The sequence below is a fragment of the Heteronotia binoei genome, chromosome 21 (assembly GCF_032191835.1).
Source record: "Heteronotia binoei isolate CCM8104 ecotype False Entrance Well chromosome 21, APGP_CSIRO_Hbin_v1, whole genome shotgun sequence".
In the NCBI taxonomy this organism is placed as follows: Eukaryota; Metazoa; Chordata; class Lepidosauria; order Squamata; family Gekkonidae; genus Heteronotia; species Heteronotia binoei.
The window spans coordinates 167,903,289-167,922,489 of NC_083243.1; the positions used below are offsets into that span (position 1 = coordinate 167,903,289).

At 42.9% G+C, this 19,201-nt stretch overlaps 2 protein-coding genes across 2 annotated transcripts in view; one reads left to right on the plus strand and one right to left on the minus strand.

Annotated features, from left to right (window-relative positions):
* Window positions 1-12,470, minus strand: part of TKFC (triokinase and FMN cyclase) — a 29,035-nt gene extending 16,565 nt beyond the window's left edge. The window contains exons 1-5 of the mRNA XM_060263281.1: window positions 12,061-12,470; window positions 9,148-9,337; window positions 4,501-4,611; window positions 4,240-4,421; window positions 46-124 (exon numbers count right to left, since the gene is read on the minus strand). Of these exons, the coding sequence (XP_060119264.1) occupies window positions 46-124; window positions 4,240-4,421; window positions 4,501-4,611; window positions 9,148-9,337; window positions 12,061-12,066 (568 nt within the window). The 5' untranslated portion in view covers window positions 12,067-12,470. The remainder of the gene's footprint in view (window positions 1-45; window positions 125-4,239; window positions 4,422-4,500; window positions 4,612-9,147; window positions 9,338-12,060) is intronic.
* Window positions 12,471-12,607: 137 nt separating this feature from the next.
* DDB1 (damage specific DNA binding protein 1) overlaps window positions 12,608-19,201 on the plus strand; it is a 32,733-nt gene continuing 26,139 nt past the window's right edge. The window contains exons 1-5 of the mRNA XM_060262557.1: window positions 12,608-12,779; window positions 12,947-13,095; window positions 13,891-14,007; window positions 15,299-15,520; window positions 18,640-18,754. Coding sequence (XP_060118540.1) covers window positions 12,719-12,779; window positions 12,947-13,095; window positions 13,891-14,007; window positions 15,299-15,520; window positions 18,640-18,754 — 664 coding nt within the window. The 5' untranslated portion in view covers window positions 12,608-12,718. The remainder of the gene's footprint in view (window positions 12,780-12,946; window positions 13,096-13,890; window positions 14,008-15,298; window positions 15,521-18,639; window positions 18,755-19,201) is intronic.

Sequence of the window (19,201 nt, forward strand, 5' to 3'; positions counted from 1 at the left end):
GTAAGCTGAGCTAAATGTTTAACTCATAAGACTGAGGTACCTCACCCATTCCTGCTGCAACAGCGGTAACTTTGCAAACAATTTCATTCAGACCAGCACCTTTCTCAGCCAGAGCACCAGCCACCTAAACATAAAGGAAATCATTGCACTGAATTTCATCACAAGGCTTATAACAGATCACCACTCCTGTGTGTGTGTGTGTGTGTGTGTCTAAAGTGCTGTCAAGTCACAGCTGACTTATGGCAATCCCAGCAAGGGGTTTTTAAGACAAATGAAAAGCACATGTGGTTTTGCTATTGCCTTCCTCTGCAGTCTTCCTTGGAGGTCTCCCTTCCATGTACTAACTAGGGCTAACCCTACTTAGCTTCCAAGATCTGACAAAACTGGGCAGTACCATGCCACTCTCTCTCCCCACCACTCATTACTGCACTCGGTATTATAAGGAGAAGCAGAATGATTATGAATAAAGTGACTGGCAATGCTGGTAACTGAGTTCCTGTGATGGGACCACAGAGGAACTAGTACAAGCACAACAGATAACCTCTCTCTGTGTAAAAATTCCAAAGCGACTAGACCAATATATGTCAACATTCTATATTCAGTATAAATTCAAAATTCAATATAAATAGTGTGTCCATACAAATAATGAGAAATCATACAAAAACATCATCATCCACCACAAGCCACTTTCATTCTTACTGACTCTTTATGGTGAACAACGCCCACAATAATTGATGGTCTTAGCTGAAGTCCGACGCTCGTAAAAACCCGTCCTTAAAAACCCGTTTCGAGGCTTAAAGCTCTTCTTCCAGGGACCGTCTGTGGTCTGTGTACTGTACAGTAGGTAAGTGGTGTCAAGGTACACCTTCCAATATTCTGTATGTCTCAATTCATGTTTTGGTGTTTTTCTTCAGTTTTATTCTAATTCTTAATATTAACTGTTAATGGTCCATACCACACTCAGCTCCTGATCTTATTTTTCCTACATCTTCTCCTTCTGATTTTGTAATCTATTTAATTTATATATTGACCATCTGATGATATCCACATATTTATTTCCTTTGATTTTTATACTGCTTCTCTTTGCTTAAGAGCTTGTAGCAGTTTAGAATAATGTACAATTTCTAAATGACTTTAAATAGGTATTGTAATAACCTACAAATGTCTTTTGATTAACAATGGGTGCATTATGAAGCAGCTTCTTTAAATGCAAAAGCCATATTTATTAGCCAAAGAACACTTGCTCCATGAAGAAATATTTACAATTCCTTCCAACAAAGCTATGTCTGTTTATTAGTATTTAATATTAGTAAAAAGGTAAAGGTAGTCCCCTGTGCAAGCACCGAGTTGTTACCAACCCATGGAGGGACATCACATCATGATGTTTTCTCGGCAGAATTTTTACGGGGTGGTTTGCCATTGCCTTCCCCAGTCATCTACACTTTATCCCCAGCAAGCTGGGTACTCATTTTACTGACCTTGGAAGGATGGAAGGTTGTAAGCAAACTATAATCAAGAATAAGTAACATAAGTAACATAATTCAAGAATATTTCATAAAGCATAATAAATTTATTGTGGAATACTCAAATTCAATCCCCAGGACATGGTATACACTAGATAATTTAGGTCTTCTCTATATTCTCTTCAGATGACTCGAAGTATCTTCAATTGACTCATCTGAATGTCCCTTGTTCCTTAACTAGAGGCAATTTCCTTTCCCTGGAGGTCTACTCAGTATATATCATAGGTTCCCACACATCCAGCAGTAAAACATCCACCCAAACATATATTTATGCTGCTTGTAGACAGTGATGCTGAAAGAAACCAATAACCAAATCTTGCAAATTCATAGCATGCCTGCCACCTACATACATGAACAGCGGATGAACTGCCAATCACATGCATGAGCAGTGAATTACTTAGCAGACCAGAGCAATATAATTTCAGAAGGTAGCCATGTTGGTCTGCAGTTGAACATCTAGATTCAAGTCCAGTAGCACCTTGGAGCCCAATAAGGTTTTTTGGGTATGATCTTTTGAGAGTCAAAAGTTCTCTTTGACAGATACAAGTCGGAATGGAGATCTCTGAGTCCTTATGCTCCAGTCAGAAGGTGGGAAGGGTGTTGCAAAGAAAGAATTCAGGATGCAGAGGTACAATGCATGTACCTCTAAATTAGAGCTCAATCAGGGCAGAAGTGAAATGCCTGGCGATGAAAAATTAGCATCTGTAGTGAGATAAGAATCCTATGTTCAGCCCTGAAGGGTCCATTGTTCTGAACTTGTGAATGAACTCAAGTTCAACAATTTCATGTAGTAATTTGCCCTTGAAGCTTCGCTGCTGAGGACTACCACTTTTAGGTCAGCAATAGAACAATTTGAGAGATTGAAATATTCTCCCAGCATAATTTAGTTTGGCAGTGCATAAAGCCAGTTTATCAAAATGGGCCTTCAGTGAGCTTCATATTTTTCCAAACTGTTCCATAATCTCCAAGTATATTGAAAATTCTGATAAAAGTTCCTTCACTGCATAGTTGAAGAGACCCTTATGCCTATGAAGAGATGTTACATCATACTTTGTACACAATGATGCCAGTAATAGTATGATAGCACTTCATCTGGGTATTTCCTGTACTGGTACATATTTTGATCATTCACATGATCAAAATAGGAGCCAACAAGCCATATATTATCTTTTACATCAAAAGATATGATTCTGGAATTATCCATGTTCTGGAATTATCCATAATTATCCAAAGAGATTTCGGTACGAAGTGTGCATCATGTTTGCTGGATTTTAAACAATATCACAGCTAGATTAACTGTGACAGAAAGGTAAGCATGGAAGTAGGAATGCCATTTTAAAAAAAAATGTTGTAAAATGTTAAAATGAGCAGATTACTGAGTAGGCATTCACAGGATTAACAAGATATATGTTAAAAACAAACAGGAATGACTTAGAATGAGGTTGGTATTTGTGTTTTGTACTAGTCTTTAACAGTTTGTTACAAACATCATTCACAAAGTACAATACCACAATTTCTGGGTGTTGCTCAATGACATATTATTCAAGAGGACATACTCAGACCACGTTTTGTTTGGTGGAACTGTATGCCATACAATTCCAATATTTATTAACACAAGATAATACTATTATAATAGATCAACAGAAAGGTAGCTAATATCATAAATTTTGGTTTAGCAGGCTTGTGGAACATCCTTTCTGTTGAAAAGCTCAAAGCGGTAAGTCTATGTTGCATGATTTCTGCTAAAATCATGGAAGTCTCTTTTCTGTTGGTTAGAAAGATCAATTGTTTTACTGCAGTATAACCATCCATTTTTGTGAATACTTGCTTGCTCTTCGTTATTGTTGCAAACATCTTGATTTTCTTTCTGGTTCTAGCAATCAAGTATTGACTGAGTTCCAGAAGAAAGTCTATTTCTCAGATAGTAATAATACCAAAACAGGATTTCATATCAGTGATGCAAGACTGAAATCATATTTGAAATCAAGTACTTCTTCAAACACCAAATTTACCCATTCCAGAAAGATGTCTACACAGAAGAAATAATCAATTATGCCATACCCTCCCTTTAGAGAAAGTATGGCACCATCTATTCGGACCCCAAAAGGTACCAGAACTAACATTTATTGTGTTAAAACATGCTCACCATATTTAAAGATGTCAGCTAAACATCAATTTCTTCCCTGTTTTGAATTTCAAAAATAAAAGGACTTTTGCTCCAAAATGCACAGGCTTTACGTCCATGACAGAATTAACATGATGTGTAAAGAGTATCAAACTAGGACCGGGAAGATCAGGGCTGAAACCTCCAGTTACCCATGAAACTCACTGGTTACCTTAAAACCTGATCATTCTTAGTCTGAACTACACTGAAGATTTGGGAAGATAGAATGGAGAAGGGAACTACCATGTACTCTGAGCTTCTTGGAGAAAGGGCAGGATAAAACCACCACAGCTAACACAGGGTATTTACAGTAATACTCTTGGATAAAGGTGTACCTTATTTGCCCTAGAACAACATCAGATGGCTGGAGTCTTTGAAACTGAACCGTGCCTTTATGTTGCTAATGGGAGCTGAGAGTGTGGTAGCTGGGAAACCACTGCATGATGCTCTCTCACAGTCTTCAAACTACTCTTTGCACTTTGGAAGTACCGTTCCGTGCTGGAACCGTAGCTCAGCGTCAAAATAGGTTTTAAGTTTGCTTTGCACGCCTACCTTATGTACGAGCACTGTGCCACAGAGCCCTCTCCTGCCAGCCTTCTTTTGTATTGCAAAGGCAGAGTCATCGCCAATCACCACCATCTGCACAACAGCCCCTTCTGCCTGTGCCTGTTCCAATGCCAGCCCAAAATTCAGACGATCTCCAGTGTAGTTCTTCACTATTAGCAGTGTCCCAACTAAAGAAGAGAAAAACAACTGGATTCTACTGTATCTTTGTTCAGTAGATATATCCACATAGTAGAAGTGCTGCTGTACCTGCTCCAGCTTGTCTCATAGTTCGGATCGCTGCCAGAATGCTACCTACTGCAGGAGAAGTGAACACTGAGCCAGCTACCACTCCTGTGAGCATCCCCTTCCCAATGTATCCTGAGGAAGGAAAACAGGGCTGCATTAGCATCTCACATACTGCTTATGCTCCAACTTCACCACAGTTCAAAATAATCCCAGCAAACGAAAGGAAGTATTTCTTTACTCAGTCGGAATGAGTCCAGTGGTACCTTTTTAAGATCGACAAAGTTTTTGTGTGCAATCCCACTTCAGATATCTGAAGCACACAAAAGCTTATACCTTGAATCAAACTTTGTTGGTTTTAAGGTGCCACTGGACCCAAACTTTGTTCTGCTGCTTCAAACCCACATGGCTTACCCAGCTAAATTTTTACTCAATCATTATAGAATTCACTACCTGTGGATGGACGGTTACCCTAGATGATTCTAAAGGGAGATTAAACAGATCAAGGGAGGATAGGTGTCAGAGGCTAATACCTGACAGAGGTAGTAAATCTCTGAATACCAGTGCTAATAGGCAACATCAAGAGAAGGCCTCGGTCTCTATGCCCTATTTGGCCATCCAGGGCAACTTGTTGGGTCACTATGTGAAACAGGATCCGGGACAAGACAGACCACTGGTTTGATTCAGCACGGCTCTTCTTATTCTTTATTGTACTTATTAGATTTTTTGGGGTTGCTGCTCACCCAAAGGGTCTTGTGGCAACTTGCAAAATTAAAAGCAATAAGGTAAAAGCAGCATAAGACCAAACATATATAAAATATTTAAAAATGCGGCTATCACCATATCACTATTAAAATCATGGTTACCCTCCAAAGGTCAGCCTAAACCATTCATCTGTGCATGCCCTGCAGTCACAAAACAAGTCTACCAGGGCGTGGGTGTCATCCAAGAATCCATTCCACAGGGTAAGGGCCACAATTGAGATAGCCCTTTCCCCAGTGACAGCCAACCGAGCCATCTTGGGCACCTGCAAGAGGCCCCTAGACAATGACTGAAGGGGGTGCTAACAGGAGAGGTGGTCCCATACATATGAAGGTCCCAAAATATTGAGGGCTTTAAAGATTAAACACCAACACCTAGAATTGAATCCAGAGGCTAACTGATAGCCAGTGAAGCTGCCACAGAATTGGAGTAACATGAGCTGACCGTGATGTATCAGTCAGCCACCTGACAGTTACTTCCTGGACCACTTACAGTCTCTGAAGCATTTCAAAGGGTAGCACTATATAGACGGCGGCAAGAATTCTTTATGCCGCGGCATGGAGACAGAAAGATATCCCCCATCAAGACGATTTAATTCAAAAAATATTGAATGTAATGGAAATGGACATCCTTTCAAACATGGTAAAAGGATTATCAAAATGTGATGCCACAAAGAAATGGGAAAAATTTATTTATGGTTAGGAAATAAGTGACGGTGTATAAATGTGTGGTTTAATGGAAACAGTGAATGGTTTTCGGAATTTATTGGTACTTTGTTAATCTGTGTTAATTATAGTTTGTAAACTAAGTTAAAAAGAGAAGATGTTAGATGGTATTTGGAGATAGATAGACTAATAATAATTTACCCATGTAATTTAATAATGTAGTTTATTAAGGTATTCTGAATATTTCTCAATCACTCTCTATTTGGATAATCTTTTGTTTCTTTTTGGTTCTTTTTGGTGTTGTAAAGTGGTTATTTGTGATTGGATTTATAATAAAATAAAACTTTGAACTAAAAAAAAAAAAAGGGGGTAGCACTATATAGAGCAAACTGCAGTAGTCTTAGCAGAATGCCACTGCAGTTAGAAGAAGTGGGGTAAGATTCCCAGTTTATCGGTCTGCATGCTGTTGGGAAGCGTGGGACTGGACACGCAGCAGACCAGGATTTAAGCCATGTTCCTCCAACACCATCAGTCCCTTCTTTTTATTAAATGCATTTCTTTATTTTTTTTAAACAAAAAAAATAGCAATGCGGAAGAAAAAAGGGTAAAGGGAAAACAAGAATTCAAGAGAAAGATCTTAAATATTTACACACAAGGACAACTAAAAATATTAATAAACATTTATTTTATTTATTTCTCAGGTTTATATCCCGCCCTCCCCGCCAAAGCAGGCTCAGGGTGACTAAACGACAGTTAAACCAAAACAATAAAACAGTAAATAAACAATTTAAAATTTTAACAAATAATTAATACTAATTAAGTAATATTAAAACAGTTTAAAACAATTTTGCTGCTAGTGTTGATTTCATTAAGTTCAGTCATGTTGAGCATCTACATCAGCTAAAGGCAAGTCGAAATCGGGCTGTTTTACAGGCCTTGCGGAACTGAACAAGGTCCTGCAAGGCCCTTACTTCTTTTGGAAGTTGGTTCCACCAGTGGCGGGACGCAATTGAGAAGGCTCTCTCTCTGGTAGCCTTGAGTCTCGCCTCCCTCAGCCCGGGGATTGACAGTAAATTCTGCGGTTCAGATCTGACTACCCTCTGGGGGACATGTGGCGAGAGACAGTCCCTAAGGTAGACAGGTCCTCGGCCATATAGGGCTTTAAAGGTGATAACCAGCACCTTGTAGTGAATCCGGAATACTATTGGCAGCCAGTGCAGTTCCCGCAGCCTTGGCTGTATGTGCTCCTGTATAGATAGACCCAATAACAGCTTGGCTGCCACATTCTGCACCAACTACAGTTTCCGGATACGAGACAAGGGCAGCCCCATGTAGAGGGCATTGCTGTAGTCTAGTCTCAAGGTGGCTGTTGCATGGATCACAGTTGCTAGGTCGCTGCGCTCAAGGAAGGGGACCAACTGTCGTGCCCGCCTAAGGTGAAAAAAGGCGGATTTCACAGTGGCTGCTATCTGGGCCTCCATTGCCAATGTGGGCTCCAGCAGCACCCCCAAGCTTCTGACTTTGGGTGCCGATATCATTGTTGCCCCATCAAAAGCTGGTAGAGGGATTTCCCTTCCCAGTTAGCCACAACTCAGGCAAAGGACCTCTGTCTTCATCGGATTCAGCTTCAGACGACTCAGCCTAAGCCACCCTGCCACGGCTTGCAACGCCAGGACTAAATTTTCTGGGGCAGAGGCCAGCTGGCCATCCATCAGTAGATAGAGCTGGGTGTCATCAGCGTACTGATGGCAACCCAGCCCATATCTACGGACAATCTGGTCAAGGGTGCGCATATAGATATTAAACAACATCGGGGAGAGCACTGCCCTCTGAGGCATTCCACAATTAAGCGGATGTCTCTGGGACGACTGTCCCCCGATCGCCACCCTTTGTCCCCGATCAAAGAGGAAAGAGGAGAGCCATTGCAGGGCCAACCCTTGAATCCTTGCGTTGGCAAGGCAGTGGACCAGCAACTGATGGTCAACCGTGTCGAACGCTGCCGACAGGTCCAACAACATCAGCACTGCCGAACCGCCTCGATCCAGATGTCGCTGGAGATCATCCACCAGGGCGACCAGCACTGTCTCCATCCCACGACCTGGACAAAAGCCGGACTGGTGTGGGTCTAGGATGGAAGCATCCTCCAGAAAGCTCTGCCCTCTCAATAATTTTACCCCAAAAGGGTAAATTTGAGACCGGCCAGTAGTATGCCAATTCGGCCGGGTCTAATGTTGGTTTTTTCAAGAGGGGGTGGACTACTGCCTCTTTGAGGGGCCTTGGAAAGAGCCCCTCAGAGAGGGATCTATTTACAATATCCCATATAGGATATCGAAGCTCCATCCGGCATGCTTTAATCAGCCAGGATGGGCAAGGGTCCAAATCACACGTTGTTGGGCTCACAGTAGAGAGAATTCTGTCAACTTCCTCCAGGCTAAGTGTTGTAAAACTGTCTAAAGCTGATCCAGAAAACAGGCATGAAGCCTCGAGCTCGCATACTGTTTCAACTGTGGCAGGGAGGTCGCGGCGAAGCGATGAGACCTTATCTGCGAAGAAGGTTGCGAAAGCCTCACAGCCAATGTCCAATTCCCTGCAATTTGGTCTGCCTTGTGGCAGAGTTGTAAGAGTCCGAATAAAACTAAATAATTGAGCCGGGCGTGAATTCGCAGATGCAATCTTGGCCGTAAAGTAAGCTTTTTTTGTGGCTTTGACTGCCATCTCATAGGACCTCATAAACTCTCTATAAGATGTTCTGGTCACTTCGTCTCGAGTACGCCGCCACTGCCTCTCTAGCCGTCTGAGCCTCCGTTTCATCAGCCGCAGTTCTGGGTTATACCACAATGCCAGCTTTGAACGAGGGCGCAGAGGGCGCCTGGGAGCGATCTCATCAACAGCCATGGTGAGCCAGTCTCGCCAGGACTCAACCAGGTCATCGAGGGAGTCGCCAGGGGGCCAGGGGTCCCACAGCGCCCTCTGGAATCATACTGGGTCCATTAGGTTCCGCGGGCGAGCTAAAATACGCTTGCCGCCTAAACGGGTTTATTCCAAATACGAGAACATATAGTGTGGAAACATATCACAATCAGTCCCTTCTGACCTGCAGAAAGTCAATCCCAGAGGTCATAGGACACACATGGAAAATCCCCAATGCAAATCAAGGTGTTGCATTAAAGAGAGGGAGAAACTGTTCGCTCCTCCTTCTATGCAAGCACAGTACACTGAATTCCAAAAACTTGGCCCCACAAACCTGCATGGGCAGGCTCATGTCCAGAACCACCTCCAGAAATAAGTGCCACTTTGCCCTCCACATTTTCCAGGTCAGAACGCAATGCCACTCTGTGCCCCTGAAGCAGCTGAAGGCCAGGATTACAAGCCACTAATCCAGCCAATGCATCATCTGCACAACTCAAAACTGTGTTCACGAGCTTCTTTGAGCCCTAGAACAGGAACACAAAGGTTAATGAGCACACATATGATATACACATGCTACAACACAGAGGGGATGACAGGCTGATCTACAAAGTGGTTTTTGGACAATATACCAAATGCGTATAAGCAAAGCAGATGTGTGACTCATGCTTCTGTTGTAAAATCTGAAAAGGTGGGATTGAAGAAGATATATGCAAGTAGCATCTATTTCTTGAACTTGTGAGTTCAAGTTTAAACACTGCTTTTTAATGCATTTTAATTGTTTGCCAGCTTGAGGGCCCTAAATGGGCAGAAAGGCAGGCAACAGGCTTTAAATGAACAATGTATTCTACATCAGTTCCTGGTGACTATTACAGTGGACATGACACTTGCATACCTTGTTGCTGTGATTGCCGTAACATCTAAAACCCCTTAACAGTAGTATACAAGCACTACATTCAGACCTTTGTCCTCTGGGACTGTTGTTCAGCCAAGTACCAAAATATAAAGAATGGTTGGAGAACAATCAAGTCCGGACAACCAGCAAGTTATCACATTCTATTTAATTACCCATGATAAGTTATTGCTCCGCAATGACAAAAGTTGCCAGCTGCAGCAGTTATGAATAAAAACTAACTTCTTTCTAACAAAAAAGGCAGTATTTGCACATGCGCTTATCAACCAGTTACACTCATATTTTATTGCATTTGATTAGATTTCTACCTATTCCAGGTTAAGTAATGATATGTAACAACTAGTTCAAAGTCTCAAACTTAGCAGTCACTTGACTAGCTGACGAAAGGAGCCCTGACTCTTGAAAGCTTATACCCTGATATTCGTTAGTCTCTAAGGTGCTAGTGGACTCAACTCTAACGGCAGACCAACATAGCTACCCTCTGAATCCTAACTCTCTGTAGTGACAAGCTACTGCCTCCAGATAGCCAGACTTATAAATGTGTGAATACACTTGCAACAATGTCATTCTAAACCTTGGACAACAAAGCTTGTCATGTTCCTCCACCTTACACACTGTTCTTGCTCTGCAGGGATTATTATTGGCTGGGCAGATTAAAACAACAATGCTTCAGTGGCAGCTGCTACCACAGTGCTACTGTATTTTCTCTCGTTCCTCTTTACTAGCGTACATTTTTAATAATCCCCTCTCCTCCCGTGCACTTGGACTTCCTCTGTGTGTGGCTCCACCTCCTGTGGAAACCATCTTGTGGTTGCACCCACCACCCTGTGTTAGAATTCCAAAGGTGCCCACAGCCTCAACAAAATTAGGGAACCTTGCTGCACTGCACAGTCTTGTACACAAATCTCACAGCACTGTCTGATACACAAACCAATACTAAACAAGTAACTCCACTGCCAATTTCTTGCCCTTACTTTGAAAACATGAACATGACATGAAAAGAATAAGCCAACTAGGACAAGAGAGGCAGATTTGGAACCCTGCTCTGGCATGGAAGCTTCTTTGGAGACCTTGGCCACTCACACACTCTCAGACTAGCCTAGGATAAAATAGAGAAGGGGAGAATGATGTAAGACCACTTTGAATTCCCACAGGGAAAGAAAGTGGGATATAAATGAAACAAATAATAATGCTAGTCCCTTACTGCTGGTTTGTTAATGTGCATACTGCTGCTATTTGTTCATATACGTACATAGAAATTGAAATCATATGTCAGTAATGTTACAACATTCAAACAGCTTTCAGCCAAAGCATGGTTACCAACAAATGCAATATACAAAAAACTTATGTACAAAATACAATCACAATAAAAACATTGTCAACAGCAAGACACTTTGAGGCTTGTAGACAGATAAAGGGGCATTAAAGCCATTTCTCTCCCAAAATTTTAAGCCCCTATGGAAAGAAAGATGAGCTTCTAAAATCAGAAATGAATTAACCAATTTCCTGTTAATATGACTTTACAAGAAGTGGCTTTGCACCTTCAACACCAATTTTTATAGGCTAGAATCTACTTCTCATATGCAGTTTTCCAAATCAGATCACTAAACTTTTATGTCAACTAGATTTGAAAAAATTCTGAGGCTTTGAAAAAAGAAGTACTCATTATGAAAGCAGATTTAAGGCATGCAAAATCCTTCATCAAGAACCCAGAGAATAGGGAGGCCTTACACTACCATTGATACGATAGTACTGAAAGTGTAAGCATCAGTTTGCTCCCAACGCCTACTGTGAAAATCCATAATCTGGCAAAATGCTATAGAATTGACCCGAATTGCCCACTTTGTTAAAACTCTGTGAGTGCAGAGAAGAGGTACAAAAGAAAACTCAGCAAAAGTCTCACTTAAAAGGGCTTGTGGTGGAATCTGCTGTATTCCGACAACATTTCCAGCTATCTCTGACTGCATACTAATAATTCTAAAGCGGTAACTGTATTTATCTGTTGCAACAAAAAACAAACAAAAGCATTATGATGGCTGTGTAAAGACTAACATATTTTATCCCAGCATAAACTTTCCTGGACTACAGGTTCACTTCTTCACATGGAATGAGCGAATTATCAGTTTACATACAGCCAGTTTACATAAAAGGATGAGGGGGGGGGGGGGGAGAAAGCTGGGTTCAAAGGCCAGGAAATGAAAACACAGAGTATTACAGAGTAAAAAAAATATCATTACATACAATTCAAACCTAACCAAGAAAAAGACCATCATTCCCTATCAAGCTAATTAACATCCAGAGTAGGTGGAAGTCCTCTGTGCTCAAGAGAGAGCTCACCTCCATGCTGCCAGGAGCAGAGAGTTCTTGCTCTAGAAAGGGGCGGAGCGGGGGGGGGCAGTAGGTCGCAGAGTCTGAGGCCAGGAGGTGGACGGGAAAGTGGCGCTGAGGCTAGAGCCTCCTGAGGCGAGGCTGAACCGAAGGACGGAGGCGGGACTGGGGCGCCTGAAGCCCACCGCGGCCTTCGCCCTGGAGACTGAAGTCCTCTTGGCTCACCATGGAACAGACACGCCCCACCGGACCGGGGCGGGAAGGGAAGGAGGAGCCATTTGGCTAAGCCGGAGAGGGGGCTCGAGGCCGGGCAGTTGACTTTAGTGCCCAGGGCGAGTCCCACAGAGCACAAGGACCTCGAGAACGCGACTACGCGCGATGCGTCCGGCGGTTCGCGTCTTGCGCAAATCTCTCTCCCCGTCTTCGCCCTCTGTCGACTAGCTTAGTCCCTCCGGCCGGAAGGGGGCGCAATCCCACTCTCACGTCAGCCACAGTCCTCCAGAGCACGGCCTTTCCCTTCCCATCGTGCCCCGCGGGGAGCGGGCGCTCTGGCGGTGGCGGGTTTTCGCTGGTGCCGGAGGCGGCAGTGGCCATCAAGCTCGCCTCCGTCTCTCCTTCCTTCCCCTTTTCCCGTGTCGTTTCATCTGTCCCGCTCCCCGCAACGGCCATGTCGTGCAATTACGTGGTGACGGCGCAGAAGCCCACGGCTGTCAACGGCTGCGTCACCGGTAATGACAGGGGAGGGGCATTCCCGTGGTGGTTGTAAGCGGCGGCGGGGGGGGGGGGGGGGCTGTTCGTGGTGGCTGGAGCAGAAGGTGAACGGTGCCGGGGCTCTACGGCTGTGCATTTAGCCAGTCTTCTCTGTAGCCCCGAGATGCTTTTTTTCCTGCTCCAGGTCACTTCACCTCTGCAGAGGACCTGAACTTGCTGATCGCCAAGAACACCCGCCTGGAAATCTATGTGGTCACGGCGGAAGGGCTACGGCCCGTCAAGGAGGTGGGCATGTATGGCAAAATCGCAGTCATGGAGCTCTTCCGACCCAAGGTGTGTCTCTTCTTCAAAGATGCACAACGTTGCCTTGTACCCTGCACGTGTTCCTGAGGGGTGATCCAGTGGGTGGGTTGGTCATGCATTTGGGGATCAAGAAGATCCCCTCCTCTAGAATGTATGAGTGTTTTTCTTTGCCCTTCTCCTTTTGCCTCGCTGCACTGTAGGCAGCCCGGAACCCATGCATCATGCTTGGGATATGTTGAAAAATGGGGAGGGGGGTTCTACTACCTAGATGATGTGTTCCAGCTCTGCGGTTGGAAGAGGGCTTTGATTCTGCCCTTGCTTGAAAAGGAACTAATCTGGAGATGTGAAAAGTATGCTTTCATGACTATAGGCCAAATTAAATTTAACATATCATGGTTGTGAGCTGACAATGCTGATTCCTGACCATGGACTGAATGTTTATTGCAGACTCTGTGTGCATGATGTAGCTGTAAGAGTAGGTCCTGTGCCTTATATATGAATCTGCATAGTGTATTTTTATCTTGTCCTTCCTACAAATGAATTCAAGGTATTGCATTGTTTTCTCCATCTCCATTTTATCCTCACAGTACTCCATTGAGACAAGTTAGGCTCAGGGAGGATGATTGGTCCAAGGTCACCAAGCAAGGTTCCACAGCAGAATGGGAATTTCAACCTGGGTCTCTGAGATCCTGGTGTGGCACTGTGACCACTACGCTGTTCTTCTGTGCTAGATATGTTCTGTTTGAGGCAAGGAAAGCCAAGACTGCTGAGTGGGCTTCTTCTGCATGAAATGTTAATGAATCCTTTTATAATTCTCTTTTTAAGGGGGAAAGCAAGGATTTGCTCTTTATTCTAACTGCAAAGTATAATGCTTGCATTCTTGAGTACAAACAAAGTGGGGAGAGCATCGATATCATTACCCGAGCCCATGGGAATGTGCAGGTAAGAAAGATGGGGAGCTGGATAGTTTGGATAGAGCATGCTGTAGAGTAAAAATGATGTTTCCTATTTTTGTGCTATTCTGAATAGATTTTCTGTTGTGGAAGTTTTAAAGATCTAGTGATAAGAGACTGAAATTAATAAACAGTACAGCTCTAGTAGCAATGCTTACCTCTTCTATGTTTTTTGAATATTTTTTTCAGCTAAGGTGGCTGATTGTTTTGAAATCTTTTAGAACTTTATTACTAAGTTGTGAGTCTTTGTTTCCAGATATGTATGTGTTGGTTATTTATTTGACTTATGTGTTGCCCTTCATCTGAGGTGCTCAGATTGCAATACATAGTGCTTCTCCCTCCTCTTTTATTAGTGGGGTAGTTTTGCTTAAAGGATAGTGAGTGGTTTTGCCTGAGAGATAGCATGTAATCTGAAGTCCCCTGTGAACCATATATTTACATAATATGTTTTTCTTTTTTGTGACTGATGAGTGGCTTAGTGGTTCTGATAGTGCAGATCACCACATGGTATCATATTTGTGTTGGTTTATGTAACCAGCCAATCTACTGAAGGTAGATTGCATGCTGTTCAAGCATAAACATGCATTTGCAGTGTATTTCAAATGACTGGTATGAAGCTGAACTATATAATTGATTTCTGTCCTATGGGAAGCTGTTGTTTGTTTTGGGGGTGTGTATGTATGCAGGGGGGGGGATTGAGTGAGGCCTGAAGACCTGTTTATAGAAAAGTAAAATAATGAAAAGAAATGTGCTTGGGAAACATCAATTGCAGCTGTTTTTCTGTCTTAGAAGAATGCCTTACAACATAGTTCAGCTAACACTATCAGCACAGGAAGGCCAAGCACCAGCTCTTTCTCCACTTTTTAAGTCCTTGGTTTGTGTACTGCCAATACAAATGCTTAGTTTATAATAATGTCCATTCAGCATGCACAACTCATGAGTTTATTAAAAATATTGGGATTTTTAAGGCATAAATTGGTTTCGGCCTGAAAACTTCTTATATGTGGACTGTATCCTTTATAAATAGAGCCCCTGCTGATTTGAGATGCTGAGTCTGTCTTATCAAAGCAATTATGTGCTGTACCTTGTATAGTCAAAACCCTTTTAATAGCATTTGTTTAGCAGTGATACATTTGAGCAGCTTCTGTTTGCCCTCAAAAGTGGACAGAGGGGTAGAGTAAATTCTTTTGCAGTTTATATATATATATATATATAGTTTTTTGACAACAGCTACTATTGTATCAGCATTTCCTGAGAGTATTTGTTCCTGCTATTTGTAGGATCGTATTGGTCGCCCATCAGAAACAGGTATAATTGGCATAATTGACCCGGAATGCAGGATGATTGGATTGCGGCTTTATGATGGTCTCTTCAAGGTTATCCCTCTGGAGCGGGAAAATAAGGAATTAAAGGCATTTAATATCCGGCTAGAAGAGCTGCAGGTCATTGATGTCAAGTTCCTCTATGCGTGTCAGGCACCAACCATCTGCTTTGTTTACCAGGTACCCATGTTGAAAAGGAAACTGATGGGAATGGATGGTGGCATTGGTTAGTCTTATTGAATGTTGATTGAATCAATGAGACCTTTGTACTCTGAGTGACCGTTTCTGTGCTGTTCCCAATATCTAGGTGTCTGCCTTGCCCAAAACGCTGTCATAGGCATCAAGCATCTCATGTCCCTCTTCTGTTGTCCTCTGTTCAAATTACCATTTTTGAGATTATAGAGTATCATAAGTCCTTCTCCAACCTGAAAAGCTTAGCTTGCGCAACAATGCTGCTTTAAACAATTGTCTATTCCTGTGAAGACTTGCTTCATTCTGTTGTTGAGATATTTCATATTGTCTTAGATTAGTATAATAATGAGCAAAAATTGTATATCAGCAACTTCCAAACTCTAATGGTAATTTTTATTCAAAGAATATCTGAGTGTGGTTTGGCTTGTTGGCGAAGGAGCTCTCTCCTTTAGGTATTCACTGCTGAATTGAAATTAATGAAAAATTCAGTTACAGAGCCTGGAAAGAACAAATGTGTGAATCTCACATTTTAGATGAAGTATATGGGTGGATGCTAGGGATGGGTATGAACTGAGAAAATAGTGGTTTGTGTTGGTTTGATTGCCCAAACTAGTGGTTCGTCCATTTGTCCAGTTCATCCCTTTCCCCAGTGAGATCTGCCTTCAGAGCTCACTTCCCTTTGGACAAGTTCAGTTTCAGTGGGTTGAAACTGAATAGCCATCTCTTCCCTTCTTATCCCCAGCTGGCCCTCAGCAGGCCCGATGGGGAAAGCAAAGGGGAGAGAGAGAGGGTTAGTTTCACTCCCCTGGGCTTGGAAGCCAAGGGGAGTGAAACTGACCCACTCTACCTCCCATTCCCTTCCCCAGCTTCCCTGCCATGGCAGGCAGTCAGGAACACTAGACAGCAATAGCATGGCTGGGGGAGGCATTTAAATGCCACCCCCTCCCTTCTCCAGCCAGCCTGTAGCAGTGGCATAGCTGGGGGAGGGAGGGGGAGAAATTTAAATGCCACCCTCTTCCTTCTCCAGCCTACAATCTCTCCGTTGTACCCTGTGGAGCCATAGGTACAATGGCAAGATTGTTCCTGTGCTGTGGCACAACTCTAGAGAGAAGGGGTTAAAAGTTTAAACCCCTTTTCTGGAGTTGTGCTGCAACCACAGCATGATCCCTCCATTGTACCCTGTGGGCCCTTAGGGTACAGTGGAGAGATCTCCCCCCTTCTTTCTTCCCTTCCCCTGCCTGTGAGCCCTGGAAGGCAGGCTGGGAAACCGAAGAAAGATTACAGAGAGGACTCTCTATGGGCTCAGCTGGGGCTCTGCTGGGCTGCCTGGCTAAAACCTCCCTGGAAGGTTTGGGGAGGGTTTGTGGGAGGCATTTTCTCCTGAACCAGTCTGAAACAAACCACAAACTGGTCCATTTTTGGTTCATGTCCATCCCTAGTATACCCCATGGTGCAGAGTGGTAAAGCAGCAGTACTGTAGTACTGTGGTCTGAACTCTCTGCTCACGACCTGAGTTCGATTCCGGCGGAAGCTGGATTCAGGTAGCCGGTCCAAGGTTGACTCAGCCTTCCATCCTTCCAAGGTTGGTAAAATGAGTACCCAGCTTGCTGGGGGGCAAGTGTAAAAGACTGGGGAAGGCAATGGCAAACCACCCCGTAAAAAGTCTGCTGTGAAAACATTGTGAAAGCAATATCACCCCAGAGTTGGAAACAACTGGTGCTTGCACAGGTGACCTTTCCTTTTCCTTCCATCCCTAGTGGGTACCTATGATGATGTTATCCCTGGACATGTGTTATTAATAAAGGTGTAGGCTTCAACAGATCCAAGTTGTTAATGTTATGAAAGAAAATGTTGCCCAGTTTTAAAAAGAACACATCCTTCTTGCATAAGTAGTGACAACCGTTAGCAGGCATGTCTTCCAACAAACTATTTCAGTGTACCATAGCCCTTTTCCATTTAGTAAAGGGAAGTATGTATATGATGATGTTTGTAAATTCTTACATAAGTCGTTTTGATATTTTATCAATTTACAGAAGTAGAGTAGGCTTCTCATGTATTCTGGTCATCATAGGGAGTATGAAAAGCCCATGTATTTGACTATAAGACTTAAATCCACATATTTCTCAGTGTATACATTTATTGCACAGACTCGTCGCTTACTAGTTGCAGTTTTCTTCATGCAGCTCTTCAAAGAGCACCTTCTCTATTGAAACAAATCCAATCAAACATTTGTTGTAATTGTTTTCTTCTTTTTACTCAGTCCTTTGACTTCTTCTGTACTATTCCTTAGCTTGGAGTCAGTGAGCAAGGGTTTGTTCTGTTCTTGAAGTTAGATTGTTTCCTTAGAATATTAACCGAGGGGGGAGGGGAGAGCCAGAAAATGCAAGTCTTTCAGCTGTGTCCAGAGGGCAGGATGTTGCTCAAAAAAAATAAGTCTGACACTCCCTCAAATGCGTGTGTAATCACTTGTATCCTTCTTTGTATGTAAGCCAATACATTTTTCATTTCACTTTACAAACTGGATTAAATCTACATATTGTTAAAGTACTTTAACCAGAAAATTGGAACCTCTAACACTGACTTTGTTAATAAAAGTGTGGTTAAAATTGGGGAAATCTCACTTTTGGGTCTTCAAGACTCTTGTTTACCCATGCATTTCACACTGACATGAAAAGCTGTTCCTTAGATGTTGAAATAAATGTATTTTCGAGCTGCATATATTTCAAGCTCCCATCAGCTACAGTAGATCCAGAATAATGCTGCTAAGAGTCAAGTTATTATTTTGTTCTGTGAAACAAAGATGTTTGTTAGGATTTTCAAATTATTTAAGTTGAGAAACAATAGCCCAGGACATGCTTTGCTTCTGATTAACTTTTGTAGGCAAGAAGGAGGTGGGGGAAAGAAACTATGCAGACTGAGTGAATAATCATGCGCTTATGTGGTTTGGGTCATTTCAGTTTAAAAATATCAGTGATCTTCAAGCAGAGGAAAAATTCTTTAGCATTTCCTCAGGCACACGCTCTCTTACCAGTCTTTTTGCTATCGTGCAGACTGTTTTGCGCTGCATGCTGCTAGTGCCAGTGATACTGTTGCTTCCCTTTTTCTAGGATCCACAGGGCCGGCATGTCAAGACTTACGAAGTGTCTTTACGTGAGAAGGAGTTTAACAAGGGACCCTGGAAACAGGAGAATGTGGAGGCTGAAGCCTCTATGGTAATTGCAGGTTAGTTCTCACTCACACATTGTTAGTCATAGGAGCTGGGTAGATATAAAAAAGCAGTAGTTGTATTGACTTATCAACCAGACTGGCTGCCCTACCTCTCTAAGATGCAATCCGTGCCTTTTTTTGCAGCGATGTTGCAGCATCTGCTGCTGCAGCTTCCCTGAGTGTCATTCACATTGCAGCTTAGCCGTCCTCTTTCCTGCTCTGTAGCTCTCCATTGTGTTAGCTTGTACTTTTTGTCTTCTCAGCAGCTGGTCATACATCTTTTTCCTGCTAGGTTGTTATTTAAATATTTGTAAATTATTTCTAGAGGCTGATTAATATTTGCCAGCTACCGAGAGGTGGAAAGCAACAGGTGCCTTTTGGTACAGTCACCGTGGGGTAGAATACAATGGATAAGCCTTGTGAAACCTCAGGCCCCTTTTTGCTGTGTTCTTACTATGATAT